The 14,032-nt window shown below is 51.9% G+C and overlaps 8 protein-coding genes across 10 annotated transcripts; 5 read left to right on the top strand and 3 right to left on the bottom strand.

Annotated features, from left to right (window-relative positions):
* Positions 1 to 134: 134 nt before the first annotated feature.
* Positions 135 to 1,174, top strand: H310_01252 (hypothetical protein). The gene has a single exon (XM_008864313.1). The coding sequence runs from the start codon at positions 275 to 277 to the stop codon at positions 1,070 to 1,072; it is 798 nt and encodes a 265-aa protein (XP_008862535.1). The 5' UTR covers positions 135 to 274; the 3' UTR covers positions 1,073 to 1,174.
* A 757-nt stretch (positions 1,175 to 1,931) lies between these two features.
* H310_01251 (hypothetical protein) lies at positions 1,932 to 3,011 on the top strand. Its single transcript, XM_008864312.1, has one exon. It carries the CDS (start codon positions 1,969 to 1,971, stop codon positions 2,863 to 2,865), a length of 897 nt encoding a protein of 298 aa, XP_008862534.1. The 5' UTR covers positions 1,932 to 1,968; the 3' UTR covers positions 2,866 to 3,011.
* Positions 3,012 to 3,089: 78 nt separating this feature from the next.
* H310_01249 (hypothetical protein) lies at positions 3,090 to 8,157 on the bottom strand. Of its 3 annotated transcripts, XM_008864309.1 has the most exons (23): positions 7,803 to 8,157; positions 7,663 to 7,758; positions 7,567 to 7,614; positions 7,474 to 7,515; positions 7,332 to 7,420; positions 7,174 to 7,279; positions 7,051 to 7,115; positions 6,936 to 7,005; positions 6,851 to 6,882; positions 6,746 to 6,798; positions 6,605 to 6,687; positions 6,438 to 6,549; positions 6,334 to 6,388; positions 6,110 to 6,285; positions 5,936 to 6,048; positions 5,695 to 5,889; positions 5,498 to 5,645; positions 5,377 to 5,450; positions 4,893 to 5,327; positions 4,770 to 4,849; positions 4,414 to 4,717; positions 4,268 to 4,369; positions 3,090 to 4,225 (listed from the first exon to the last, which is right to left on the bottom strand). In XM_008864309.1, the coding sequence occupies exons 1-23, from the start codon at positions 7,857 to 7,859 to the stop codon at positions 4,070 to 4,072; spliced, it is 2,691 nt and encodes an 896-aa protein (XP_008862531.1). In that variant the 5' UTR covers positions 7,860 to 8,157; the 3' UTR covers positions 3,090 to 4,069. The 3 variants fall into 3 exon arrangements, with proteins under 3 accessions (XP_008862531.1, XP_008862530.1, XP_008862532.1); XM_008864308.1 differs by having other exon boundaries at positions 6,110 to 6,388; XM_008864310.1 differs by having other exon boundaries at positions 3,090 to 4,369.
* Positions 3,111 to 4,179, top strand: H310_01250 (hypothetical protein). The gene has a single exon (XM_008864311.1). The coding sequence runs from the start codon at positions 3,122 to 3,124 to the stop codon at positions 3,929 to 3,931; it is 810 nt and encodes a 269-aa protein (XP_008862533.1). The 5' UTR covers positions 3,111 to 3,121; the 3' UTR covers positions 3,932 to 4,179.
* Positions 8,158 to 8,168: 11 nt separating the features above from the next.
* H310_01248 (hypothetical protein) lies at positions 8,169 to 9,364 on the bottom strand (the record flags this gene model as incomplete). Its single annotated transcript, XM_008864307.1, has 8 exons — positions 8,169 to 8,234; positions 8,284 to 8,382; positions 8,452 to 8,553; positions 8,600 to 8,698; positions 8,744 to 8,768; positions 8,816 to 8,892; positions 8,963 to 9,061; positions 9,107 to 9,364. The coding sequence occupies 8 exons, from the start codon at positions 9,362 to 9,364 to the stop codon at positions 8,169 to 8,171; spliced, it is 825 nt and encodes a 274-aa protein (XP_008862529.1).
* A 177-nt stretch (positions 9,365 to 9,541) lies between these two features.
* H310_01247 (hypothetical protein) lies at positions 9,542 to 11,186 on the top strand. The gene is made up of 6 exons (XM_008864306.1): positions 9,542 to 9,677; positions 9,732 to 9,895; positions 9,946 to 10,227; positions 10,272 to 10,337; positions 10,381 to 10,614; positions 10,677 to 11,186. The coding sequence occupies exons 1-6, from the start codon at positions 9,560 to 9,562 to the stop codon at positions 11,043 to 11,045; spliced, it is 1,233 nt and encodes a 410-aa protein (XP_008862528.1). The 5' UTR covers positions 9,542 to 9,559; the 3' UTR covers positions 11,046 to 11,186.
* A 147-nt stretch (positions 11,187 to 11,333) lies between these two features.
* Positions 11,334 to 12,418, top strand: H310_01246 (hypothetical protein). The gene has a single exon (XM_008864305.1). It carries the CDS (start codon positions 11,368 to 11,370, stop codon positions 12,373 to 12,375), a length of 1,008 nt encoding a protein of 335 aa, XP_008862527.1. The 5' UTR covers positions 11,334 to 11,367; the 3' UTR covers positions 12,376 to 12,418.
* On the bottom strand, positions 12,400 to 13,371 carry H310_01245 (riboflavin synthase, alpha subunit). The gene is made up of 5 exons (XM_008864304.1): positions 13,134 to 13,371; positions 12,954 to 13,083; positions 12,789 to 12,908; positions 12,634 to 12,735; positions 12,400 to 12,590 (listed from the first exon to the last, which is right to left on the bottom strand). Exons 1-5 carry the CDS (start codon positions 13,364 to 13,366, stop codon positions 12,435 to 12,437), a joined length of 741 nt encoding a protein of 246 aa, XP_008862526.1. The 5' UTR covers positions 13,367 to 13,371; the 3' UTR covers positions 12,400 to 12,434.
* Positions 13,372 to 14,032: the final 661 nt, after the last annotated feature.

The following is a 14,032-nucleotide window of genomic DNA, read 5'->3' as shown; positions in this document are numbered from 1 at the left end:
ATACTACTTGCATGCTTCGAATATTTTATTGAAGATTAATATGGGATACTGTTATGTCGCGTTGGTGTTCGTCGGTATTATTTTGAGCGGGAGCAAGACCAGGTCCATTTCCGCGGCCCATTAGTCAAGATCCTGCGCTGCGATTGGCCCATACAAGAAGTTGTTTCAAACTTGCACAGGCGCCACCATAAAAAGTCACGATTGCTCGCCATTTCGCCCACCAAAACCGACCGTGCGCGCTGCCTTCGACTTAGAGACCGCCCTCATCTACGCCATGTCGACCCCTCAAGTGATCATCAACATCGAAATGGCAAAACTAGCCGCCGCCAAGAAAGTTTCACTGAAAAAAGCCACGCGACGTTACCAAGGCAAACTCAATCAGCGGCGGTACCGAGCTGAACAAAAGCGCTCAACGGACCTTCTCAACCAAGTTGTTGGCCAACTATGCATCGATGTGGCTCGCATGGAAGGACGCCTGGAAACCTTGCGACTCACCATTCCTCCAGCACTTCGAACGTTTGAACTCGAGTGTAAAGTTGCCGAGGAGTACATTCGGTTATTTTCCCATGGATACGACCTCGACATCACCACGGTTCAACACAAATCGCAGTTCGGTTTTTTGACGAACGCAGTGAGCCAAGACCTTGTCATAATGGGATGCGTGGGGCGCGCCAAGCTCATTGAGCAATGGGTGATTTACATGAACACATTCGAAGTGTTCTCTATGGAGCTCCACAACGTGCATTTGACGTCCTTTTCACCCAACGTCATTGTTCACTTGGACACGACACTGTACCTGCGGATATCTCGCAAGTCGATCCAGCTGTTGTTTCCCCGTCTTCTCAACGACGAGCCGCTCATCCAACGACTCATTGGCAAAGAGCTCCATTTACCCACGCAATTGCGCTTCATTTTTGACCACAAAGGCATCGTCCAAGAGCTGGGCACGCATGTCAACACGACATTTGCCCTTGTGAATCTCTTTGGCAGCGTGGAAGACACGCTATCTGTCATTGGAGGCTTTCAAATGACCGAATCCGCAGAGATAGTTGCAGTCTCAGAGTACCCATAAAAGCAGTTCGACGTAGTATTCCCCCTTCAGTGTAGGGAACCTCGTACTCCTTACCAAGTGCAGAGAACTAGTCGTTGCAACCTTATGTGCACGAGCAGGCTCCATGCAACACACTGGACGCCTCTCTTTATGGACTTTGACCAGCTGTGCAAATTTTGCCTGATACGACCTAAATTAGTAGGACTCAAGACACTTTCACCTCCGTCAAGATGCAATGATACTGCTTTGAGTCCGAAATGAACCTTGACTGCATTCGCAACCGCGGCATCCACCCGCTCAACTTGGTGTCTTTCTCGATTGCCCTTCGTTCAAACTCGAACTTCACCAACACGTTGTTTGTGTGCGAAACCTTTGTCACGATCCTTGGCTCTGACGTGTTTATACCACGCAAAGGTGAAATGGAGGCACTAGCCACGTGTGCCCTGAAACCTGTCGAACTCCGAATTGGGGCTAATCAACGCCAACACGGTTGGGAAAGCTTTGTCGTGCAACTTGTGTATTTCTTCAGACCGGCATCCTCCGATGCTACTGCATTCATTGTTGCAACAACAACACAGCACGGGGGGCACAATGTCATGGTAGCAGTCTTTTCCTGGACGGCGGGCGATTCACGAAGCAAGGTGGAGTTGATAAAAACTTCGCTCATATTAATCGTTTGGAAGACATGGTGATTTACAATATTTCATAATGTCTCACCACCTCTTAAATGCCTTGATCAAACTATGTGGAATGAGTTGCTCGAAATATGTTATGTTTGAGGCCAGAGTTATCCTAAAACGCGTTCGGTTCAGGATAAAACGTGTTTAGCGCCATGATTACATAAAAACGCAATTCGTTCCCCCTGGCGACAAGAGCCCATCCATCCACCAGGAACTATCGCAGCCGCGGAAGTTCCGATGGCTATTCGCCTCGCTCGCGACCAAGACATCCCGGCGGCGAAGCCTGACCAAAGTCATGGTGTTGGAATCGTACCTAAACCAGCCATCGATCTATGGTCGATGTCTGCACCGGCAAAGCGCCGTGCCAAGGCGAAGAACGTGAAGAAAGTTCCTGACGACAAACTCGAACTCCGACGACTACAAAGCAAAATGAACCAAAGACGATATCGAGCGGAGCAACTCGAACTCATGGAGCGACTTAATGGTGCCGTGTCCAATCTCACTACGGATGTTGCGCGTTTAGAAGGACGCGTTGGCTCGCTGCGAGTCTCGGTTCCTAAGAATTTGCGTTCATTTGACCCAGAGCACAACATCGCGAAGGAGTATTTCCGCCTCTTCGCTCAAGGATTCACGAAGCGCTCCACGGATCCCCTTCATTCGCACCAACGGGATTTCGTCTGCAGCGTGATGCACTCCGATTTGGAATTCATGAACGCCAATGGTCTGGGAAAGCTCTTCACCCAATGGGACCTGTACACCACCATGTTTCAGTCTATACTGGTGTCGTGGGACAGAAGCTGTGTTGTGACATGCCACCCCCAAGTTATGCTCGAAGGTCAAGCTGTCATGCACTTGCGCATTTCTCGCAGGACAATAGAAGCGCTGTTCCCTCACTTGCTGCACAACGAACCGATCGTTCAAAAGCTGATTGGACGTGTGCTGGCGTTGCCGGTATTGTGCCAATTCACCTTTGATGCGGCATTCAAGATCAAGAAGATAAATACGTTCGCCAGCGCAGTTGTGGCGCTCATGGACCTGCTCAACTCGGCGGAGGACACAGCGATCGTTGTCGAGGGCTGTCTGGTCAAAGACAACGCCGAACTTGTGCCTGTGACTATTGGAAGCAGGGATTAACATCGTAGCAAGTACATTATTTAACACGCCAAGTGATCTCGCCCCGCAGTCCTGACGTTGCCATGGTCGGCAGCGGCGAGGAAGGTTTCCAGCCAAACGTTTCGAAAAAACACAGAAAACACGTTAAATGATGTGGTTGGGTGCAATATTTGCGTTAAACGCGCTTTTCTCTTGGCAACGCCACGTGCAACACGTGTTTCAGCGGAAGTTTCCTCCAATTTTTCCGGGCACGCACTAAAGAGTTGCCTGGATCGGAATGAGTCAAGGGGCCCGCGGCCGCGACCAAGTCAGACCAGCGCTGCCGCCGCTCACTCCGGCGACGAATATTGTGGACAAGAAGGCACGACGACGTCATCAGAGCAAAGTAAACCAGCGACGGTACCGCGCCGAGCAACTCCAGTACGAGACTGGGCTTGTGGAGGAAGTGTTACGGTTGCGGCGTGAAGTTGCCCGCATGGAAGGCCGTCTCGAAACGATCGCGTTCACGCTGCCCAAGAACTTGCGTACGTTTGCACCAGAGTCAAAAGCCGCGTCCGAGTACTTTCGTGTGTTTGCAAATGGTTACGCGACGTCAGCTCGGGACGCGGCATACGTCAACCAGCATGACTATGTCCGTGGGGCCATGCGCGACGACATGGTGTTCATGGACAGCGTCGGATCCGATAAAGTGTTTGAGCAAGGGCAGCTCTACGCGACGCTCTTTCACTCGGTGCGCATGGAATGCCACTTTAGCCACATCGTGTCGACCCAACCCGACGTGATGCTGGAAGCCCACGCAAAGCTGCACTTGCGCATCTCGCGGACGACGATCCTCGTCTTGTTCCCCCATCTACTCGACAACGAACCGCTTGTCCAGAAGCTTCTCGGGAAAGTCATGATCATGGACGTGCTGTGCCAATTTACATTTGACGAAGATTTCTACGTGACCAGATTCAACACGGTGGCTAATCCGACCATTGCCCTCATGAACCTGCTCCAGAGCATCCAAGACACGACCGTCGCGCTTTCCGGTATTCGTTTGAAACCCAATGCTGAGCTGCCTGCGACAGAGGCACGCAGTTGCTAGGCAGCTGATCCCACCAGAGCAACCTCAGCTCCTCGCGCTCTGACACGTTATATTTCGTTCTTTGGTCATTTTTCTTCAACGGGAAACCATTTTCGCGTCCCTTGTTTTCAATTCAGACAAGTTGTTGGAAGATGCTGGCTAGTCTTCATCTCGAACATCTTTAACGTGACCTTTGGTCGCCTGATTGCCCACTCGTCGATGCCCCTTGCTCGACGACTGATGCGACGCTGCGATCTTGTCCTGTTGGCGCTTTAGTGCTGCATTCGTCGCTCGCAACGATCGATTCTTTTGTATCTACATACGTCAGTTGTAGCACGATTCGCTCATTGCGCCAACCTCATCATCCAAGCGGGCTTTCAACGTGGCGAGTGCTGTGTCTTCACTTTTGATTGGCACCTTGCGCTGTCGCCGTACTTGCTGGCGAAGTTCATCAAGAGACTAAGCAAAGGTGAAGGTTGGCTTGCGCAACCAAGTACGTGTACCAACAGATCCACGTCGTCCTCGGTGCGCTCGGGAAACTCTTCGTCAGGTCGGTCCATGGCATGGCTGGTGTGTTGCACGACTCGACCTCGTAACGCCGTGGCAAACCCGGCACTCATGGGGCGGCGCACTGGCGCCGACACCGGTCGTGATGCTGCGGTTGGGCTCATTGGTCCCTTCAAGGGCACTTTCTTATCGCTCGCGACGCGCGCTCGCACGGCAGGATCCGATCCTAAGAGGGCTTTGAAGGTGCGGAGTTTATTGGGGTTGGTCAAAATGGCCTTGGGCCACGGTCCATCCGAGCCGCTACAGCCACACGAATAGGATTGAAGCTTCCGCGGCGGTAAACTCAGGGTACCGGTGGGTGCCGTGGTTTTGGGCAACATCGAAAAGTCGACTTGTGTAGGCGTACAAGTCAGCCATCTCTTCCTTTAGCGTCTACACGAACGGTTCAGCCGTGCGCTTAGGGCGAGACACGCACGTCGCAGAGATGGCTGGTTTGTGCATGTTTGTCCCTCCACATCGTGGAGAGTTCTTCATACTCGGCTCGCTTTCGAGTGAGGAGACAATCGTACTGCTGCTTGACGAGGGCAATGTCTTCTTGTTTACACTTTTCCAGCGCCAACGCTCGTTGTTGAAACTGCTCCGCGAGATTGGATTGTTGCGCCGATGCCGCCATCGACGACAATGTGCAGCCGGCTTTGGCTTCCTGGAATTGCACGTGCAAGTGTTTTTTTAGGTCGCTCGTGTGGGCCAAGATGTGCTGGATTTCTTCTTTGTGCTTTGAGTTGCCTGCAGCTTGGATCCTGTCCATTGCCAAGTCCTTTTCTTGCACAACGCTCTCGAGCCGCGCTATTTCTTTCTTGTGTTGCTGCAATTGCCGCTGCAGCTCGTCCTTCTCGCGCTTTAGCTCTACCTGTGCGCCCATGAGAGCTTCTCGAGGAGCAGCGGTGGCTAGAACGAACCTGCGATGCCAACACAACGTTCTTTACGTCGTCGGCTTTTTGCTTCATATGGTCACGCTCCTTCCGTAGGAAATCTAGGTTCAAAACTTTGATTCATTGCTGCTGCCATGTTTCAACTCACCGATGGCTCGACGCATTTCCAGGTTGCGGCCCGTGTCGAACGAGCTCCGTCGACCCATCGTGGCTTCGTCTCCGAGAGAGTACGTGATCGGGTTGCCCTGCATGTCGAGCACGGCGTCGGGGCTTTGAGCCATCAAGAGCGTCCCGTCCTGCAAGTTTCTTGTCACAGTCTCATGGGCGTGAAACATTACGAAGTACCATCAGACGAACGTTCCCGTCCTCCGTGTACTCTTTGACATCGTAGCCGAGTTCTCGCAAGACATTGCTCATGCGTTGGTTCTGCTCGCTCTTGATGTGCTCGAGCTTTCGATTGAGCATGGCGATCTCGTCGAGGAGCTTTCGAATGCGCTTGTCCTTATCCCCGCCCGACTGATTGATATAGTTCACGCGCGGCTGCCCTCACACTTGAGCGCCACCCGAACCAACTCATGGAACGCACCTGGTTTTGGACCATACGGCACCGGTTGGCGAATTGCATCGTGTTCAGGCACTCCTCGTAGTGCTCTTTCATCGGGTGGATCGTGGCAATTAACAACGTGTACGAGTTGCCACCTGAGCACGGCATCGAGGCAAGCGGCGTTGGCCGACTATTTGTATCCATCGATGGTCGTACCGATGCTGTTTTGCAGCAGTCGCGTGAGTTTCGAATCGCGGTACGGAATGTAATTGAACCCGCTCTCGGGGTCTAAACTCATCACGACTTTCCCCACAGCACTTAAGCTCGAGTTGATGTGGAGCGCTTCCTTGAGCCTCTGGCCGTCCGACTCGCTCTTCTTTAAGCGCTCTGACCTACGCCCAACGATAGTATGGTCCGGCCATTGTTTCGTGTGCTCGTACCCTGCCAAGTCGACGAGATTCATCATGCCGCACATGACTTGTCCCAATGCCACATCTATCAGCAACATTAAGAGCACTGATATCGCCATCACGCGCGGTCGGACCGTGCTGAAAGATGTGAATCGTAAAGACCGTGTGGGATCGCGATGAGACTGAGTTCATCTTGGTTTCGTGGGTCGCTCGCAGCGTGAGCCCCATTTGGACGATCGCGTTCACCTACGACGTTGCGATCGAACGAAGTGACGCTGGTGGGAGCCCCCACCACACATACCTCCTCGCGATTCGAAACTTCAATCATGGACAGATCCTTGACGTACACCATGCCCTGCGCATCTTCATGAATCTCCAAGTTTTCTACAACACCATCCATCGGTTGGCCACGCATTCGTACAAAGTCAGCCGACACGCAAACCTCGCTCGTAGTCAAAGCGCGGCTCGTCCTTCCCAGAGCCCGTCGAGTGCATACTACGGCCATATATCGTGAGATTTCGTCATTTGAATCAGGGCTGTCTTCCACCTTGCACTCGAGTCGGTCCGCTTCATCATTTTCTGCAGAAAATTGTCAAGGCGCCCAAGGATGACGAGAGAGAAATTCAGCTTACATTGCGCAAATACCAGTCAGAGCCACTGCTTTGCTGGAGCGACACGGCTCGATTTGTGGACAAGACATACCTGGGGACATGTGAAGAGTCAAATATGAACGAGGTGCCGACGTACTCGCGGCCCAAGTCGCGAATGCGGTCGCAGTAGATTTCCAAGAAGCTCACGACCAGTGTGTACACCTATGCCATGTCCAAGTCATGCGGTGGGATGGCCTTGTGTTCTAGTCGAAGCACTTACCGGTTTGTTTTGCTTCTCAGTGTTCGAATTTGCCTCGATCATTTCAAACAAGTAGTCTGCCGCCCGTGGAATCATTCCGTCCTTTTCCCCCGTTTCCCCAAAGATGCTGCACCACACGCAACTTGTAGAAGCCACGCTACACGAGTACTCGCCTGTACCTGTAAGTCTTGCCAGACCCAGTCTGACCGTAGGCAAAGCAGCAACTGTTTATGCCTCGCAATGCGTAGTCGACCAAAGGTTTGCTGCACTAAAGTCACACTCTCAGCCGTGAACGAATTACCGCAAGGAGAAATTCTTTACCGACTCAAAAACTTCCTCTTGGGTAGTTTCCGTCCAGAAGATCTAATACAAGGTCATCATGTCGTCGCATCCATCATCACCCAGGACCCGTACGTTGTCAAAACTGAACGCGTGCTCGCCGTATTGTGACCTGTCCACGTCCTACATACAATCCTTCCGCTCAATTTCCCCGAGCTAGGGAGATCGTACCTTGATTGTGATGTTCTTTGGTGTCTCGCGCTTGCGCTCGAACATGCCGTCGAAAGGTTCCGATCCATCAGCACAGGGACGCGCGCGGACGAAAACCTAATGTGGCGCGTTAAACAAGGAGACTGTGCAATTTTTCATACCTTGACGTGCTCACATGCAGATACACGCGTGTAGTCGGTCACGACCTTGTGGTCCATGCTGGTGCCCGCAACTGGAACGCCAACGCGAAAGGTTGCCGTTTATCCGGACAACTTGTTATCCGAATAACTTGGTCCTCCTCTACAGTAGTTGTGCAACACGAGCATCGCGCCATCGGCTTCGCTCACGGATCTCGAGGGCAGCTCCAGGACATCTCTACTACCTCACCCTCCTCTGGAAAGTCTAGACGAACCTGGTAGAGGCATTTCTGATATGCCTCCGATCGCGTTGCCACATGAATCTACGTCCACTGCCTAGCAACAACCATCGTTCGACCATGCATCCCCACGGTCGATTGATACATCGCGTTACTTCAACTCCATCGGACGAGTCACGTGCATGTTGTCCAAGTACACGTCTGCCACACAGTCTTGCTGCAATCAACCAAGTCAATAGAGTGTCCTCAAGTCGACGCGAACGTACGTCCAAGTTCTCGGTCTTCAACGATGAGCCATGTACGCACAAAATCTCCAATATGCGGCTATGGTTATGGCGGGCGGCTTTATGACTTGGAGTTTCATGCTATCGCATGAATCAATCCATCCGTTTTACGGTCATATCTCGTTCAAAGTCGACAGAAGAACGACGTACGCTGGTGTCTCGGGCATCGACCGAAACCAACCGCTTCGCCAAAAGGAACTCGAGGCAGTCTTCGGACGCGGCTTCCGCTGCCGTGTGCAGCAATGTATAGCCCTTCGCACACCATCGACGATTTCATTTCTTCTCACGTTGTTCGTACGTTCTTTGCTGCTACTGCCAGGTTCGCCCGATGCTCGTACAGCAGGCGAAGCATGTCGATGTTATTCACTTGGACGGCGAAATGGGCCGGTGTGTACCCCTACGTCATTCGTGTTGGCACACTCCCTCGAATCCGACATCGAACCAGTCGATTGTCTGGCATATCCAGCCTGCATGAACGACTTGAGATCACAACTCTGTCATTTTCAGGACCAACCGAACATTTTGGGACGCAAACAGCTTGATCAAGGCCGTGTGATTGTACACTGCCGCAGCAGTCACGGCGCTCCACCCCTGCACGCACCAACGTCATTCGTGTCTCGACAATGCTTGGGCATTGCAGGCGAGGTGAGTCCGCTCGCACCTTGTTGTTAAACATCCACGGATCCCCCTTGATCCCGAGTAACACCGTCACGACTTGCGTCCGGCCATGGATGGCAGCCAGGGTCATCATGGTTTCCCCCTAACGCCCCAATGTGACACCTGCATGAACCCTTTCTGGTCGTACAAATGTGTCTTTGGCGTTGACAGTCTGTGGCAACGAGTACGATATCATCAATGGGCGATGGGCCACCCACTTTGGTCCTGCCGCACATGCGTCGTAGAATGGCGCCCAAAATCGCTCGTCGATGGCGCCAAATCGCGACACAAATGAGCTTTCGATGCCTCCATCAACCGTCATGCTTTGTGCGGCCCGAAACCGACGCTTCCGCGCAGCCAGCGCCGCATCTTCTGCATCCACCGGGCGGGATTTGATGGCTGGCATGAGCAACAACACAAACGATCGATCGTCGGAATGCGATTACAACCCGTCAGCATGTCGTGGGTGCGAGCGTTGAGGCTATTTATACTCATCCCATAAGATAGCTTCTCCAATGGAAATGATGGATCGTTCGTTACATGTGTAAATTCTGGTCGCCATCGCTGACCCCTCAACCTTAAATTTGCAAATTGTCAAGCCATGGCACAGCGAGCAGCGCCGCTGTCGAGCTCCCGTCACAGCAATCAGAAGGGGTTCTTCAAGGAGGACGAGCGCAAGATGACCTCTGCAAGCAGTCAAGCCAAGTCTCAAAAACCAGGTACCCAGCATTGCACCTTACATGAGCACAACCCCATCCCAATACGATTCTTAGCCTGGCAAGCGTCGGCACTGACGGCGACAGACCAAGGGGAGAACCAAGTCATTCCTTTTTCGTTTGACGAAGAGGACGACGAGAGAGACAAGGCTGGTGCAAAGGATGGACATCCGAGCGACAGTGAGCACGACGAGGGTAGTGGCAGCGACAGCGAAAGCCAGGTATGGCCTTGTGCTCGTTTAAGAAGGTCGCTTCAGGCTCACGGGCATAGGATGACACCAATCATGTGAGCGTTGCGTGCTCCGAGTGGCTCCATGCGGCGTCGAAAGATGGAAGTCGTGATGAAAGCGATTCGTCCGATGCTAAGTTGAAGGACCAGCCAAACAATACGAGCAACTGTGACGCTTTGTCGCAGCTACGTGATCCTCCTAAGACCAAGGCACAGCTTGCTTTGCTCGATACGAAATCGTTGGAGTCTGCGACGTCTAGCAACCAGAGCGCGGATGTGGAATTCAGTCCGTTGCGGACCTTACCCGGATCGATCCTAGCAGAGGTGAGGAGTTTCGAGTCTTTTTGGACATAGCTCACATGGTAAAGGGTTCGATTGTGCGCTGCAACAACGGGACCAACAAATTCGCCCCACAGTACCAATTTTTTCTGAAGGTAAACAACTCATTTGGACGGTGGCGGTTGACATCGCGGTTAGAACAAACTCGTGCTCCTTGCCCAAAAACAACTCCACAATCGCACGTCCAACTACCACATCTTTGACATGTCCCGCGGTGGGTATGCGGGCCAAAAACTGACCAAGAAGAGTGGCAACTACGTCGGGAAATTGAGGTCCAATTTTGGCAAGCACGAAAACGTCATGGTGAGCGCCCAGGCGGAACGAAGTGAATTGGGAGCAATCCACTTCGACACTAAGGTGTCGAGCACCAAGGTACTTCTCATTGCAGCCATCGCTCGTACGGATATGATACATATGAATGACGGCTTTTGTAGCCACGCAAGTTGACGGTTGTGTGTCCACCGCTGTCCAGTCAAAATGAAGTTCTTGCCCAGGGCGCCAAGCCAGAGTCGTTCAGCACGCTCTTGGATTTACACAAGGCCGACAAGCGAGGGACGGACCACCTCACGGTGTTGGAAAACAAAGAACCCGAGTACGAAAAGGGTTGTTACCGCCTCAACTTTAATGGGCGGGTCTCGATTCCTTCCGTCAAGAACTTTCAACTGATCGCACGGGGAAACGCCGCCAAAGGCATCGTGCTCCAGTTCGGCAAGGTTTCGGACAAGCTGTTCCACCTCGACTTCAAACACCCACTCACGCCATTCCAAGCGTTCGCCATTGCCCTGTCACAGTTTAACTATTGATCTCCATCTCCGTCCGACAACTCAAGTTGACTTGAGTGAAACCGTAGCCGTTACGGCACGAAACCCAACAGTCGAAATATACCCGTTTATTTGGGTTAAGTACTAGTAGGATTACTATAATCGTACAGACTCTGTTCAGGAGGGTTTTTGTACTTGTTTGAATGGGAGAGCACCAAATAGAATATCAGTAATACTAACAGAACTCCCAAAGCCATTGAGGTGGCAAAACGAAGCTATTTTGACTGATTTCTGCTCGCAGCGAGGAATGTGGTAAGTGGGCTATTTTTGTTTCAATCAACAGCGGTACGAGGCGTTGCCTCGTATGGTCCTCCGCAAGAAGCATGGGGGAGGTGCGAAGCCTACCGCCATGGGGAAGAAGGAGGCAGAACCGCCCAGTGACCCGAACCAGGAGGCTGGACTCTCCCTCGACGAATACTTCAACACAAAGAAGGAGTACACGGTGCAGTCAATGAAGGAAACGTCGGAGCTTCTCGAGAAGAAGGAGGCCAAGCTCAAGCACGATAACGCGATGGTCATGACAAAAGATGATGACGACGATGATCTAATGGCGGAATCCATCAGCACAATTCCGATTTGTCCGATGCACGGAGGGTCCAACGACGCAGACACAGAAGATGACCCATACGAAGACGACTACGAGTCCGATTCTGGGGCCACAGAAACAAATACGACTGTCGCTGGGCTGTCATTAAGCGACTACTTGACCGGTAAGCATCTGGCACCAAAGGAAAAACCGGGCAAGAAGGCTGCCCCGACAAAAAAGCATGGAGCGGTCGAGGATATCGAAGGCATGTCTCTCGAGAGTTATTTGGGCGCGGTGCCGACGAGTATGGATGAGTATGACAAGAAAAAGAAGAAGGCCACACAGGCTATAAAGGCAACCGCGGCCGGTGCATCCATCGGTGGCGGCAAGCTCGCCCTCGTGCGACATCACGATCTCAACACAACGATCAAGAAGAAGGTGTCGGCACCGAACGTTAGGAAATCCAACGACATCTCAGCCAAGAAGGTCGTGAGCGACACGGACGTACTCCACTTCAAGCGCGACAAGTCGCACATGGACAAGGCAGCGCACAAGTCCAAGAACTCAACCAAAGCCTTGTCTCATCACACCAAGGGACACCACGCCGTCATGTCGAGTTGGCGAAAAGATGTCTGCACTCAAGTCATGGACGACGACGACAACGGGGACACGACACTGTTTCATCCGCTGCCTATACTGGCGGGCAACAAATCCGGGTCCCTCGATCCGCTCAGCTCGATCTCGGACGAGCTCGACATTTCACGACTTCCGCCACTACCGCATTAGAATCTCGTATGGGGTCAAAAACAATAGAACGTTTGATAGTGTATGCATTGCGTTCATCTTTAGCGCTGGGTCGCAATGAGCGCAACGGCGGCACCGATGGCCCCACCCACAATCCCTGCAGCCAATAACGTGTTGCGCTGCGTCTTCTCCAGGGATTCCAATCGCTCGCTAAACGCATGCGTGGACTTGGCCGCGTACTTTCCAATCACGTCGCCCTGGTCAAGAATCAGTCGAGCTTGAGCTCGCATGGTCATGTACCTCCAAGTTGACGAGGTCTCCCACAGATTTGGTCGGCAACACGATGCTTTGCTGCGTGTGCGTGATCAGCATGACGTTGAACCACCCTTCACGGTTGTTCACCTGGTCAGTGTTCAGTATCTTGAAAAAGCGAATGAAATGAGACGTCATTTTACCTTGCACACGGTGAGACTTGTGCCGTCGACGGCAATAAAGCCCTTGGGAATGACATATGCCATCAGCGACGGCTCCGCTTGGATTTTTACCCAGAGGGACTCGCCTTCCTTGGTCATTTCCTGGCAGATGTGCAGTTAGAAAGTAGAATCTATCTCGTTGAGTACCAAGATCTTGCCCGTTCCATCGACATGTCCTTGCACAAAATGTCCGCTGTTTCGGTCTTGTGCGCCCATAGCACGTTCCACGTTGACTCTATCACCAGCCTCCAGCACGCGCAAATTCGTCAACCGCAACCTACACATCGACAACATGATGCCTACATTCAGCATGGACAGTATGCGTACGTTTCGGGGGCGCAACCAAAGGAGACGTGTCCGTTGTCGAAGTCGATATCCGTAGCAGTGAGGCACGTCCCGTTGATGGCAATACTACAGCCAATGTACGCACCCTCGAGAGCGACTTTCAAACGAACAACCAAGACCGTGCCCCTGGCAACGCTCCCATCCCACATCTTCATGCCATCTTTCTCGACGCGGGAAACCACTGTCCCAATCTCTTCAATGATTCCTGTGAACATCGTGGTCAATTGAACAATGATCATACCCACACCTTGAAACGGTCAAACTTAATAATTATTGAAAACTTATACTCATGGAGTATATATTACGGAGTAAATATCACTTTGAAAATTCTGCATGCGACAAGTAAATGCCATAGCCAAAGCAACGAATGATTGTTGGTTGGCAAGCACGAGTTATATGTATATGCTGAGCATGTACAGTGTGAACTCCGGAAGTATTCGACAGCTGAACTGGCCCAAACGCACAGAAAATTGAATTAACACTTCTAGCAATGAATGCAAAAATACCTCGAGCTAAGATACGTTAGCGAAAAACTGTCATAACGCATGAACTTTTGACTTGAACAAAGTATTCTCGCACTCACAAAGGTGGCGTTTCAAAACTATGATACTTTTTTTAATGATTACGCAAAATAAATGTCCCAGACTATGTTATTCAGCAACCCAACCATCCCAGCCCTAAGGCCGTTGTGTCTTTACACCGTACGAACAAGTTTCTTGAATGGCCCTTAATGGCAACGTCGAGTGGCTGACACACACTAGTTCGCAGGTTGAGAGGGTCGAGGACGCTGCATATGTCAACCGATATCGCGTTAGATGATTCTTGTGCGACATGAGCATTTATGTCGTCTGCTACGAGCACGGATGGGGCAAAGATGGATG

Source organism: Aphanomyces invadans (genome assembly GCF_000520115.1).
Source record: "Aphanomyces invadans strain NJM9701 unplaced genomic scaffold supercont1.2, whole genome shotgun sequence".
NCBI lineage: Eukaryota > Oomycota > Saprolegniomycetes > Saprolegniales > Verrucalvaceae > Aphanomyces > Aphanomyces invadans.
The sequence above is the reverse complement of the archived record's forward strand: the minus strand, read 5'-3'. Positions and strand labels throughout refer to the sequence as shown.

Bases quoted from the DNA above. Each gene is read 5' to 3' on its own strand.
- H310_01251 (XM_008864312.1), top strand. From the start codon at position 1,969: ATGGCTATTCGCCTCGCTCGCGACCAAGACATCCCGGCGGCGAAGCCT.
- H310_01246 (XM_008864305.1), top strand. From the start codon at position 11,368: ATGGTCCTCCGCAAGAAGCATGGGGGAGGTGCGAAGCCTACCGCCATG.
- H310_01247 (XM_008864306.1), top strand. From the start codon at position 9,560: ATGGCACAGCGAGCAGCGCCGCTGTCGAGCTCCCGTCACAGCAATCAG. The intron at 10,338-10,380 runs GTAAACAACTCA...CATCGCGGTTAG, and splicing joins AGTACCAATTTTTTCTGAAG to AACAAACTCGTGCTCCTTGC. The intron at 10,615-10,676 runs GTACTTCTCATT...CGGCTTTTGTAG, and splicing joins CTAAGGTGTCGAGCACCAAG to CCACGCAAGTTGACGGTTGT.
- H310_01245 (XM_008864304.1), bottom strand. From the start codon at position 13,366: ATGTTCACAGGAATCATTGAAGAGATTGGGACAGTGGTTTCCCGCGTC. The intron at 12,736-12,788 runs GTAAAATGACGT...AACACTGACCAG, and splicing joins CAAGTCTCACCGTGTGCAAG to GTGAACAACCGTGAAGGGTG. The intron at 12,591-12,633 runs GTACATGACCAT...ATTCTTGACCAG, and splicing joins GAGACCTCGTCAACTTGGAG to GGCGACGTGATTGGAAAGTA.
- H310_01252 (XM_008864313.1), top strand. From the start codon at position 275: ATGTCGACCCCTCAAGTGATCATCAACATCGAAATGGCAAAACTAGCC.
- H310_01249 (XM_008864308.1), bottom strand. From the start codon at position 7,859: ATGGACCACAAGGTCGTGACCGACTACACGCGTGTATCTGCATGTGAG. The intron at 5,646-5,694 runs GTACTTCGTAAT...AGAAACTTGCAG, and splicing joins ACGGGAACGTTCGTCTGATG to GACGGGACGCTCTTGATGGC. The intron at 5,328-5,376 runs GTTCGTTCTAGC...ATGGGCGCACAG, and splicing joins ACGTTGTGTTGGCATCGCAG to GTAGAGCTAAAGCGCGAGAA.
- H310_01250 (XM_008864311.1), top strand. From the start codon at position 3,122: ATGAGTCAAGGGGCCCGCGGCCGCGACCAAGTCAGACCAGCGCTGCCG.